Source organism: Tachysurus vachellii, chromosome 5 (assembly GCF_030014155.1).
Source record: "Tachysurus vachellii isolate PV-2020 chromosome 5, HZAU_Pvac_v1, whole genome shotgun sequence".
Lineage (NCBI taxonomy): Eukaryota > Metazoa > Chordata > Actinopteri > Siluriformes > Bagridae > Tachysurus > Tachysurus vachellii.
Genome location: NC_083464.1, coordinates 18,579,437 through 18,592,535, shown reverse-complemented (window position 1 = coordinate 18,592,535; position 13,099 = coordinate 18,579,437). Strand labels below are relative to the sequence as shown.

Below are 13,099 nucleotides of genomic sequence, written 5' to 3'. Positions count from 1 at the left end.
TTTTTCAGTCTGATATGAAGGCGTGCATGAGACTGGGACACGTTTACAGAGGCAGGTACGAACAACAAGTGCCACAATAACACTAAATTCAGGGAGGACCTGTTTTGTGTAAAAATGAACCAAAACCATATTCTTTGCTTACAGAGACATCTCACTGTGAATATTCAATCAAGAGATACAATTACAAGGGCACTTCTTTTAGAAACTGGAAATGAAGTGCTGTTTTTGGTGTAAAATTGATGGGGGATGAGTAACAGTTTGGGATGTGGCCCATGGTTGTGAATGAAGACATAACCCAATTTTAATGAAAGTATGATGTGTGTCTACTGAAGGCACTATGGAAATTGAGACAGTCATCCCAAGGTTCCTGGAAAAAAAATCTGTATTTAATGAAGCTGTGACCAGGGAACATTTGGCTCCCGGCACTTCGTACTATCAGGCCAAGGTGGAACAAGAGTTTTAATATTAAGCAAGTGAAAACCATGAAAATTGCCCAAAGGGAGAAAACTGGCACACTGTAGAAGGAAGGCACCACACTGTGTAAGATAAGGGGCACACACACACACACACACACACACACACACACACAGACACACACACACACACACATACTGTACAGCCACCATAGTGTCTAGAAAAAATCTGAATTCTCAAAGATAGCTTTGGTTAGATGTGACACACAATTCAAAGCACACCTCTGTGTGCTCCTGTGTATCTGCCAACAGTGACTTACACACCAACAAGAAACATAGGCACGATGTGTTTCTTTACAGTTTCTTCGACTGTAACAATACACTGCATGAGTGTATTGTTTCAATGCCTGCCTTTAGCATGCTGTGACCCATGTGGAAGATGATGTGTACTTTCTGCCTTGCTCCCCACGCTGCGTCTTGTTAATGACCAAGGCTGTGTTTTGGAGCTAACCAGGTTTTTATCACAGCAGAACAGACCCCTAATCCATACACAGCAAACAGCCTTTCAGACTCAAACACATACAAGAAGTACTAATCAAACACAATGGACCACACATCACTGTGCACACACGTGTATACACACACACACACAAATCTCATTAATTTTACAGTTTATGAAATTGGTCAAAACATATGGGAGGTGCATATGTACATATGTGGGGATATATTGTGTACTATATAGATATAAAACATAAAGACCTCTGACAGGTAAACTGAAATCATTGATTATTTTATTCCTGTCAATGGGTGGGTTGTATTAGGCACGTCACTTCTTGAAGTTGTTGTTTGATGTGTTGGATGCAATAAAAATGGGCAAGTATAAAGCTTTGACAAGGGCCAAATTGTGAGAACTAGGTCTGAAACCATTCTATCAATTCCTTGAAGAGTCGAAGCAGGATTGGTGGCTTATGAGAGATCTACACAATATTAGACAGGTGATTATAAAGTTCTGGCTAATTAGTACAGAGTTGGACTCTTGGCCTTGGCATAGAAATTACAAATCTCTGCAAAAGCACATGATATATGACCAAAACAATTTCAAATTTGAAAATCTGGACTGAGAAAGCCATATCATACGACATACATTATGTTCATAGTCCGTGAGCCTCTGAGGATGAGGTCATTGTCATCCCGAAAGCCACCACTCCCATCACAATAGAAATGTTTCCTCATAGAATAAAGGTGATCATTCATATCTATATCCTTGAGGGACTATACAACTGATGATAATCTCACACATTAAACCACATGCTAGAACTAATAGTATATGAAATAATTTCCTATACCGAGGCTGAATGTTACATTTCCCCCTAACAATGTAGTTTCAGGGGATTCAATTCTGAATTCTGCATAAAATGTAAGCAGTTTTGCTTTTCATCTATTTGAATGATAATAATAAAGGAGAAATATACACTAGCACAATGTTCAAACTGAATATTCGCTCAGGAGCTGCATGCCCAAACCATGACCAATTCTGTTCTGAGAGACAGAATTGGCTGAAGATGGAGCTGCATTACACAAATATGTATCATTAAAACACTTGAGAGAAATTAAAAGCCTATACTGCATTCCACAATAGTGCAGGTCTATAATAACAATTACTCATTTCTATCTTTTATGCTATTCAATTATTTTTATTCCAAATTAAAGGGAAATTATGCATATTAAAGTAATATACATGCATGGCAGGATGAAACTTTTTATAACCTGCAGTCATCTGACAAATTGCTTTCCTTTCAGGGCTGCCATTCACAATGAACATGGACAATTAAAACAATAACTTCTTCAAGATACATTTCAAATACAAAAAAGATAAATCACTATTTATCCATCTGACAAAATAAAAATTCTGTCAGGTTATGAAGCTCTGTGCATTCCAGCTGTGAGCATGCAGATGTACAGATGTCCTGCCATTACACTATGTGTGTGTGTGTGTGTGTATATATATTTTGCTGGATGTCTGTAGCTCCACAGCTGAAATAACATACATTTCGATATTTATTATTACATTACATAATTTTTAGATATTATAATATTATGTAAATTAATCCGGGAAAGTGGAAACTGTGTTTAGGAACTCTGTTCAAGAGCCAAAATGAAGACTTATGGCAATATCTGAGAATTCTGTTGTGATGGGCAGAAAGCAGACATGTTAAAAAAAAAAACATAATAATCTGGAAAGGCCATAATTACATAGAGTGGCCCCAAGTGCAGGCATTAATCATTATAAGCAGTTGTGACAGAAAAATCAAAGCATAGCTGGTACGGTTCTCACCAGCACTCTGGCCAGTCACCACAATCTGGGACTTCATAAAGCAGAGACAGGAGAGAAGAGCGAGAGAAGAGAAGGAGCAAAAGAGGTTGAAGAAAAGATCAAGAGAAACATGAGTGGTGTTACTATGCTTCTGAACATCATAACACCTCCTGCAGTTTTTCTGTGCTCATTTCTCAGGGAGTGTTGAGATGACATTCTTCAACTCCTGCATGGATTAATACTGTCTGACTCTAGGAAGCTTGCTTAATAACCTTGACCTGCTACCCAGCCGCTGAGACAAAGCAACAAGCACAAAAACACACAAAAAACCAAATGTGACTGAATCTATCCGTGTTGTCCTCTCTTATTCTCCATGCTCAACAGATGGTAGCTGAAGACATTGTGATTTCAAGGCTAATTTTCCACTGCACAGAAATCATTCAGTGTTGTGTTATACGAGCACAACACAGCATGTTCGAGGCTATTTGTGTGTGTATACAGGTGAGCAAATGTCACTTACCCATGTCTCTTGAGATTGATCTTGAGATTGTAAGAAAGATCATCACTGCAGTCCTAATCCCCTCTCTTTGCTTGTCACGTATAAATCTAAGCAACCTTGGATGTGTGATAGCATCTCAGCTACACATCTGCACCCTTGGAAACTTGATAAAACACATAATGACTTTCTATCTAACAGTGAAATGATTTTGACAGACCGAATATATCGCTTTCCACTAACCTGTGACGAGAAAGAGTATTTTATGATTCCCTGAGCAGAATTGTGTCTAAAAAGTCTTTAACCGTCTTTAGTCTTTAGGCACAAAAACAAGGACGAGTACCATAACCAGCATGTCAATAAGCTGTTTTCTAAAGAATGAAGGTTGGCATCCATAAACAATTTTATCACTAGGCCCAGATTATTTAACACACACTTAATAGCCAGAGGTTTTGATTTAACACCAACGTTCCGAGTAAGGTTCTGACTGATTACGTTCAGTACAATCAACAGGAAGCATCAAAGCATGGACAGTAACCATCTCACAAAAGGGTGAGTCTATGTGTACCATGTGTACGTGTGTATGTGTGCGAGTGTGTGTGGGGGTGCTCCTGAAACGTGATGGCAATTCTGAACAAGATCAGCCTGCCTGTGAGGGACTTAATAAATTAATGTCAAAGCAAAGGATATTAACCCTGTGTGATAAATGAAGAGGGATATTGTCTGTCAGCTTGGTCATTAGTCCTTTTCACCATTTACTTCACTAGGAAAAAGGGAATTGGAAAGAAGCATCCTTCTTTTATAAACAACAAGGGATAAAAACAGACCATGCCAGCATCTGGTATCCACTGTGCAAAACTCACATGCAACAACATTATTTGTATGCTGCTTATCACATGGTGTTATTGTCCACCTTTAGTTTATGATGATGATGATGATGATGATGATGATGATGATGAAGAAGATGCTGATGAACTATGCAACAAATCTATACAGATCCCCAGAAAGAGTAATCAAGTAATCTTTAAAATACAACTAAATAAATCCTATTTCACTGGAGCCAAAATACCATTTGTGTGTTAAATCCAGTACATAAACACAACTTTGTTATAACATCTTTAAAGAACAGGGTCATGTGTTGAAGAGTTATTAATCCCATCTACTGACCAATCCTTCAGTAATGTCTGTGCCATGAGAATGAAATGATCAGGCTAAACATGTGCACTGGCACCATTACAGCAAGTGAGCGTGATGTAAGTAGATGTCTACAGAAATATCACAATAATAATCACAATAATACAGATGTAAATTATTAATTATTGTAACAATAATACTGTAATATAATATAATATAATATAATATAATAATAATTCTGACATGATGCTAGAAGCAACTTCTTAGATGTTTAATTTGTTGACTATACAGGCAACTGCAGACAAATATTTATGAAATCTTTAACATTAAGCATTTTTTTTTTAAAATCATCAAACGTACTTGTTAAAAAACATTTAATAATACCCCTAGTTGTTTAGTTTATATAGATCTACATTGTACAGCTTTATTATAAAGCATGGTAGCTTTCTTCAAATTTTGAAAATGTATGAAAGATACAGACGAACAGAACATAGCTTTTTCTTTTAAAGCCTCAACACTGAGCTGTTCTATATAGATCTTTAAGCTAATTAGCTTTCATTCTGATTCAGATGTGAGGCATAAGGAGATGCGATGTAATATTCATCTACATCAATGTAATGTATAACGGGAGTAAAGCAACTTAATGTGGGCTGATTCTGGACAAATCAGGGGACTAAAGAAGCATAGCTTATCTGCCCTTTCAGCCATAAAAGAGGTAGTCACTACCGCCTTGATCTCCCAATTAAATGGGTATATTTATAAATGGTAAACATGTAGCTGAAGCTAATGAGCCTGAGCTGTTTGATTCTTTTTTTTTTCAGGCCTGGATCTGCTTCACTAGTGCTAATTTGCTTGTTAAATAAATACAAAGCACTGAACTGTGACTGGTGCTCTATGTGCCAAATCTGTTGTGCTACTGTCCTTTTTTTTGTCTTGGACTTGCAGAGCAAGTGGTAAATAAACAAGGTCTGTTAAAATGAAGAACACACGACGCAACCCGAATTCTGAGACTAAAATATGTCCCACTTATCAAATAGATAAACTATTCTCATCTATATCGCAGCGCTTCACTGTTTAAGGTTCCCAAGACGTTTTATTTCTATCACAGTAAAAACCTACACATCAACTGAAATGTCTCTCACCTAGGAAACCGAGGAAATGTTATTCTTTGTCCATTAGCTGCAGGGCTAATGGGATGGCAGAGGTGTTAAAGAACTCCCAGTATAGTCTTTTTCTAAAGGTTCAGAATTCACCTTTGACATTTTCTGCATTGATCTGATGGGAGTCTTTCTTTCTCGCCTGGCTTGAAGAGCAGCGTGGTGATGATTGAGCAGTGGCTATATCCCTATCTGCCTCTGTATTGATTGGGTGACAAGACAGATTGAGAGAACTGCCTTGTCGTGTGTCATGTCTCTACATTTCTGGCACCTCTTATCAGTAACTCACACAAAATGCCAGCAACAATCCAGCCCAGTTTACATTCTATCAGATATCTGATCAGTATTATTTCGTACTCTGCGTGAAAACACTTTTCCTTCGGAAGCAGGCGGAAAACCGTAGACTTAACATGTCACTTGTGCTTTATCTTTTTGATGTGGCACTCTTTCTTTGTTACTCGTGTAACTGCTGGACATCAAATCACAAACAAGTGGTGTGTTCCAAGAAGAAAAAAAGTGCTACAGTATCATACAGACTCTGTGGCTGGCACATATTCAATGCAAAGGTGACACCAAGAGAGGGTTTGTGACTGCGGGGTTAGTTGTGTGCACAGCTGTCATGGCACGGTGAGTACGAGAGGGCCAAAGCCATCACATGAGACATGCACCGCTGTTTGCTGCACATCCTGATTCTGTCAGTCTCTGCTTCTGCCACCTCCCTGTGTCATGTTAAGCACCAGTCACTGCCACCGTGCCAATTACACAGCCTGCTGCCTGGGCACATGGCACAGCCTCTCTCTAGAAAAAAAAAAAAAAAAAAAAAAGAAAAAAAAGAGAGAGACTTCCACAAGACTGCTGTGCAAGCTTACCCTAATTAACCATCAGCTTAATTAGACAATTTACTGTGTAATTAGAAAGCAATTAGTCAACACCTCTCAGATCGTACTGACTGCTTTGACAGGCCTGTTTTCCTATGCTGATCCCAGAGTCTAAATTCACCTAGGGTGTTTATTTTCTCCTCCCCTCCGTTCCGATGTCCCTAATGTGCCACAACTACATCTAAGCACGGAGTAATCACTGCTGATGGGGCAGCTTTGGAGGAGGATGCATGTGAGTTAAATAGGAGGTGTGAGCTGGGGGCAGCATGTCCCTTGATGTGAGAGACAGACGCTCTTGCTTTAGCAGCCTCCAGCTCTGATGCGGTCCCTGCGGAGAGAGCCAGCGGAAAATCGCCTCGCTGAACAATGATCAAGAAGTAGGCGTATGGACTTTAATGACACATTTTACAAGCCAATTATGAAATTCTGCAAGGAAAAAAATAAATAAAACCTTTCTACAAACAGTTTTACAGCAACTTCTTTAACAGGAACTCTTACAGTTACTGAGAGGCAGAGGTGGGAAACTTAAAGCCTCAATAAAAGCCAGAGTGGATTTGCTAATACAGATTATAAAAAAATTATGAACTGAGCACTGAGGAAAGGAGCAGGCGTGTACTTCTTTTCTCCTTCTTAGAGCCTGTCCATCTCCTTTCCTGTCACATAGTCAGGTAGTCTTTCCTATAACGCACGTCTGACAGTGTGAAATGGAAATAAATAAACCCCCAAGAGTGTCAAGAACTACTGCAAACCAAAAAGTTCCTACTTAGCTTTTACAACTGTCTGCTGTAACACAATCAGAAATGCATACATATCTGACAGAAAATATAAAAAGCTATTGAACCAGAGCAGAGAAGGAGCTGATGGTGGCTGTGCTCATTACAGACATGCAGGAGCTGGAGCCTTTAGCACATGAATACAGAACTCATTTACAGACCACTGCTATCTATTATTGGCTCAGACCATCAGAGACAAAGAGACGGTGTGGGTAAGATGTTTGTGCAGCACTGGAGGTATATGACCTCTAACCTTTTGGTTCCTTATAAAAAGGCTGATTAATCCTGGTTGGGAATTAGAGAAAAGGGAGATACAGCTAACATCAGGATGTACTGAGGGAGAAACAATGGTGTGCAGGAGTTGGGCAAGGAGATGTGTGACATATCATCTGTGTTACCATGGTGCTTCACATTTCTCATTAAATCTCCTTCATCTAAAGCATACATTGTGTGTCTGTGTGTGTGTGTGTGTGTGTGTGTGTGTGTGTGTGTGTGTGTGTGTGTGTATGTGTGTATGTCTGGGCTGCCTCCTCTGCATGATTGTTGTAATTGCGGTGGAAAAGTTGAGGTACAGCAATGTTTTAGAAATCTTCCAGTTACTGCATTAGTTATTGTCTGAAGATTCATTTAAATTTGCCCACTAAATCCTCCCACACAAAGACAAGAAGGCAAGTGCACAGATAGACTGATTTGCTTTAAAAGTTTCAGGGAAAACAGAAGTGTGAAATCCATGCAGAATTTGTGCGGCCCAAAAAGATTCCTCCTGAAGTACTAAAAGGTCACGTTTATATATAGTCTTTATACGTTTACACCTGCCGTCGCAGGGTGAATCAGCTGACCTCAGGCCACAATGCACTGGTCTAAATCTTTGAAGGAAAAAACATATGGCTAAACTATATGAAAAGCAGACCTTTTATAAGGCCAAGACAGATACAAAGTTCTATTCAGTGGTTAATCAGCTTAACACCAATTACAGGTGTGATTTAGCTTGGTCTGACCAGTCACCGGGTTAATTGGACCCAGTGTTCTCACACTGTACCACACATGCGCTCATTCTTTAATTAGCTAGAAACATACCAAAAGAACCAATCACGGCTCCAGCGGCAACAGCTCTGACGCAGGATTAAATGTCCACGTTTCTTGAAGGGGAAAATAAAAATCCGACAGGAGACGGACTCGGCTCGCCCCTCCCCCCAGCCACATCTAACTGTTCACCAAAGAAGAGAAGAAAATGACACATTTTTATATTCAATACAGTTCATTAATTCTAATTAACGGTCACGCAGCTCGCCCACCCTAGCTTTGTTAGCTGCCTCTCTACTGGCCCTGCGAGTTAATTAGCAATTCCGAGCACGCCCGCTCTTAGACAAGACCCACAAGCGTGAAGCCTCTCATATCCACAGACAATCCACTGAGCATCTCCAATACTATCAATACCACGGCAGGCTAATGTTGATCGGAGCGGCCTAACCAAAAGCACAGGATATTAAAAAAAGAAATCCCCAGTGTTTAAGTAGAACGATAGCAGAGTGCCGACTGCTCATTCACACTGACATTAAGAACTTCTTTATCTCTTTTCCCCAAAGGAAAAAAACTTACAATCTCTCCCACTGGGCACACAATAAAGAATAATACGATTTCTGTTTACCCAGATATCAGCTGGTATTTCAGCATACACTGACAGCCAATAGCTGCAACAGTATATTAGAGTCCAATCTGGCATCTACAAATGTCATGGGAATAGGAGTGTAGTAGGAAGAATCAGGAGCAGTCTGCAATGCTCACGTGTGAAATTCCACTAAAGATGCTAAACTTCACCTAAAAATATTAGGCGTGGGATTCGCACAATATGAAGCTGTCAATCTTTAAGCAGCAGATGAGAAGGAGGATCTCTGAACAGCATGTTTAATACAATCTTAAAAACATGTCCAGACTCTCTGCATATAAACCCGTGGCACAAACTGCTTGCCGCAAACTCTCCCATTCATGTTCATTTATTTATATATGTTCCTCTCTCTAGTAAAGAAAAAAAATACATCTCTATTAAATGCATCCAGAAAGTCTATGAACTAATTGCAGACAGCTTGAAAGCAGGCACAATGCCATCACTCATGCACACACACAAAACCAACCCACACACACACACACACACACACACACACACACTAGACCTGCAAAAATAGTATTATCACTCTAGGCATGGCTCTCTCGGTGGTTAGAAATTAACTGCATGGAGAGGACAGCAGGTCAGGATAAACAAATGATTTCACTACATTTCTCGTACTTTTCCCCTGTTAGCAGCATATGTACGTCCTCAGAGTTGCTATAGAGATGTCTGTCACAAGACGCTCGCATCGCCATCCGTCTGCTTCTTTCTTTTTTTTATCGTTCATTTAATTTCTATCGCTAAAATCACTAACTGCTAATAAAATGATAGCACTTACTGTAGCACAGAACAAACACATGTCACTGATTAACATCCACAGCACCAGTCATAGGGCATGATATGGGGTTATGAGGAAGATATGTAACATATAATAAAGCAGTTTTATTATAAATCTTTAATAAATCTTTTTATTTATACCTTTTGAGTGTTTTACTGAAATATACTGGTTAATGTGTGATGTACAATTCCTGTGTAATTAGCATTATAAGATATTTTAGAACAAAAGATCCATCATTTCTGAAGTGCACTTTTATTCAAGCTTTATAAGGCAAAGTTAGATACAATTAGAGTTTATAAAAAAAGTTTAATGGGAATCATTATTTCTCCCTTTTACTTGTTTGTTTGTTTTTTTAATTTAATAATGATTTATGAATAAGCAGTGTATTTAAACATTTATTTTGTGCATTTATGTGAGGACTGTTGGCTGATGATTATACTGATTTTTGCAGGATGATAGTAAAACTGACAAATGTAAAACTACTCATTATAGAATATTATGAATATTCATAACATCATCTGGATGCAATTAAACTCAAGCCTAAATGCGTTCTGAATCTGAAACTGTCTTTTGTTCTTTTCCAAACAGAATCAAGGTTTAAATTTCGGGCACTAAGATGTTTACCTTGTCAAGAGAGAAGGTCTTGGTGAGGGCAAATCCCCAGCCTTGCTCAAAGGCTCTGCGTATCATCGGTGTGCTGGTGGTGGGTGGAGCACTGGCCAGACCAAATGGGTTTGGAAATTTGATCCCACACATTTCCACGCTGATGTCCACAGTGTCGATGGGTGAGTAGAAGAGAGGCAGTTGTGGCTCACTGCTAACCGTCTGCCCGTGAATGGCCTACAAAGACAAACATCCATGTTTTAGGGTTTGCATCTATTCAGTTTCTCTTCAATGTAGACTTGATTTTCACTCATTTTTTCTTGTGAATAAAGCTTGAAATCCCACAAGGATGCGCACTATCTGTGCGGATGCAGATTGCTGAAGGTTAATGTACTTTACATTCTAGCGCACAGTCAAACATACGCATGTAGAGCAACAATAGGCCAGCAGATCGGGTGGAGGAGATTGCAGGCCGCTTTGGGGTGCATTGTTTATCGAGGCCCTCTGTGGCATAAAGGAAGCAAACCACAGTTAGACATCAGATCTTGCTTTAATTAGCCTCGCGTTTATCAAGCACTTTAACGTTGCTTTTGTAATGCTGTCGTGGTTGTATAATGAACAAGGGGGTGTCATGCGGAAAGAGAAGGAGCATGCAAACATGACAGCACTCCATACTCCACCGAGGCCACATCAAACACGCAACAAATACGGAACGGATGAGTCTAGTCTCCATAGTTCCCCTAACACATCAAGAGGGGAAAAAAAACACAAAAACTGACAAGTGACTGCAGATGTCAAGCAGTGGTGTAGATAACTTTTATGTTCTGAATAGATCTTTGGCAGAAAATCACTCTAATTGCTAAGATTTGTTTTTTTTAAAGATATCACAATAATTAGTTGTTAATATTAATGTGAAAAAGCTTTAATTAAATAAATATACAATATATCGATAAAAAATACATCATTTATTCAAACAATTACCTAATGAATGTAATTAAAATAACTATAGTTCATATATTTAATTAAAATGAATAGAATTCATAACAAATACATAACGAGTTAATATTTTGCTGCCAGTTTAAAAAAAAAAAAAAAAAAAAAAAACATATAAAAGTTTCCTCTTTTAGACTTATTTGTTGGTTTGTTTATTAATAAACGAAAACTCCGAAGCAGCCGACCTCAGCCCAAGTTTTCGGGAGCCATTGCAGTACACATTTTGCTGCCCTCTGCTCTCAAGCTCTCCCCAAAATCTTGATAATGAGCTGAAGAGCCCTTTGTGAGCTGGATCAGGTGTGATTGGAGCAAAGGAAAACTTGTATTTTTGCAAGGTAGTGAATCCCTTGGACTGGAGTCGATCATCTCTGTCAGCCTTTCAGATATTTCTTTTCAATCCGCTACACAGTTACTGTACTTACTAATGCCTGCTAACATGTTATCAACAAATTAAAAGCAATCTTATGTTATTAGACTGTATAGTACTTGCCTATAAATAGTAGCAAACCTTAAATGAAGGTGTTACTGAACATCTTATATAGGATGAATGGGGAAAAAAAGGCTTGTCTCGGCACTGTTTTTACTCTGGGTTGCTGCTAAGAGAGTACATATATCACTGCTCACTGACAGTAGAAATTCCTGTTAAAAAAAAAAGCAGCAGTTCAGAGAGTTCAGCTGATCTGAGAGTATTTCTAACATTAATCTGTGCACCTTCCCACAAAGTGCTCAGTTCATTTCTTCTACCTCTAGTCCATTACTATAAAAAAAAATAAAAAGGAAAAAAGGGGGAGGGGGGGCAATCTTGCTGTCTTTCCCTTCCTGCTACAAGTGGTAATTTCATCCACAAATAAACAGTTATCTCTGCCTTGCTCTGACCAAAGCAGCATTCGGACAATTAACCCCTGAATGAACCGTGCTAATGGGGCGAGAGGTGCACTTCAGTTTTGCCAAATGGAGGCATGAGGAGAGGTTCAGAGACCTGCAGGAGACAAACCTGCCGACTGGCCATCCAACCCCCACATCTAAGAGGTTACAGGGGACATTAGGTTGTGTTTCCCAGTTTTATCCATGGATGAGATCTGTGCTAGGAGAGAAGCAGATAAGTGCAGGCTATTTGCATTTAGCATGCTGCACTTTACCGCTTGCGACTTGAGAGTTGCAAAGTCTTTTTTTAGTTAGAAGATTATTTATATTTACATATATTCACTGAGCACCGTGACAAAAACACCTGCATGCCTGCTCGGCCATGCAATTAACCAATTCTTCAGCAGCAGTATTATGCATAAAGTCATGCAGATACAGGTCAAGAGCTCTAGTTAATACTCACATCAAATATCAGAACAGGGAAAAATGTGTAATCGCAATTACTTTGACCGAGGCGTAGCTGTTTGTGCCAGATTTGAGTATTTCAGAAGAATGCAAATCTCCAGTGATTTTACACACATCAGTCTGAAGAGTTTTGAATATTGTGGGGGGAAAACATCCAGTTAGAGGCAGTTCTATGGATAAAGGTCTGAGGTCCGGCCAGAGTGATTTTTTTTACAACCGTGGTGAGCAGAAAAGCATCTCAAAATGCACAGCTCAATGAACAGTGAGGCAGACGAGCTACAACAGCAGAAGATCACATCAGACCTTTAGTGACCACATTGCATTTATAGTCTATAAATTATAGTGGGGACAAATTCAACAAAAACTGGACATCTGATGACTAGAAAACCCTTGCCTGTTATATATCAGTATACTAGCTGTATGTATAAAATGTCCAATTCTCTATATAGCAGTATAGCAACATATTACTGATTAGTAAAATCCTGTCTTTGTGCTTTAATTTAAGACTTTGATTCTTTGTGAGGGTGAGAGCTGAGTTAGAGTGTATTGATGCTTTGCGGGGGGG

At 39.1% G+C, this 13,099-nt stretch overlaps 1 protein-coding gene across 1 annotated transcript in view; it reads right to left on the bottom strand.

The window, feature by feature from the left end:
• The window catches only part of dpyda.1 (dihydropyrimidine dehydrogenase a, tandem duplicate 1), a 127,864-nt gene that overhangs the window by 55,557 nt on the left and 59,208 nt on the right, over nt 1-13,099 (bottom strand). The window contains exon 13 of the mRNA XM_060870159.1: nt 10,234-10,449. Within this exon, the coding sequence (XP_060726142.1) occupies nt 10,234-10,449 (216 nt within the window). The remainder of the gene's footprint in view (nt 1-10,233; nt 10,450-13,099) is intronic.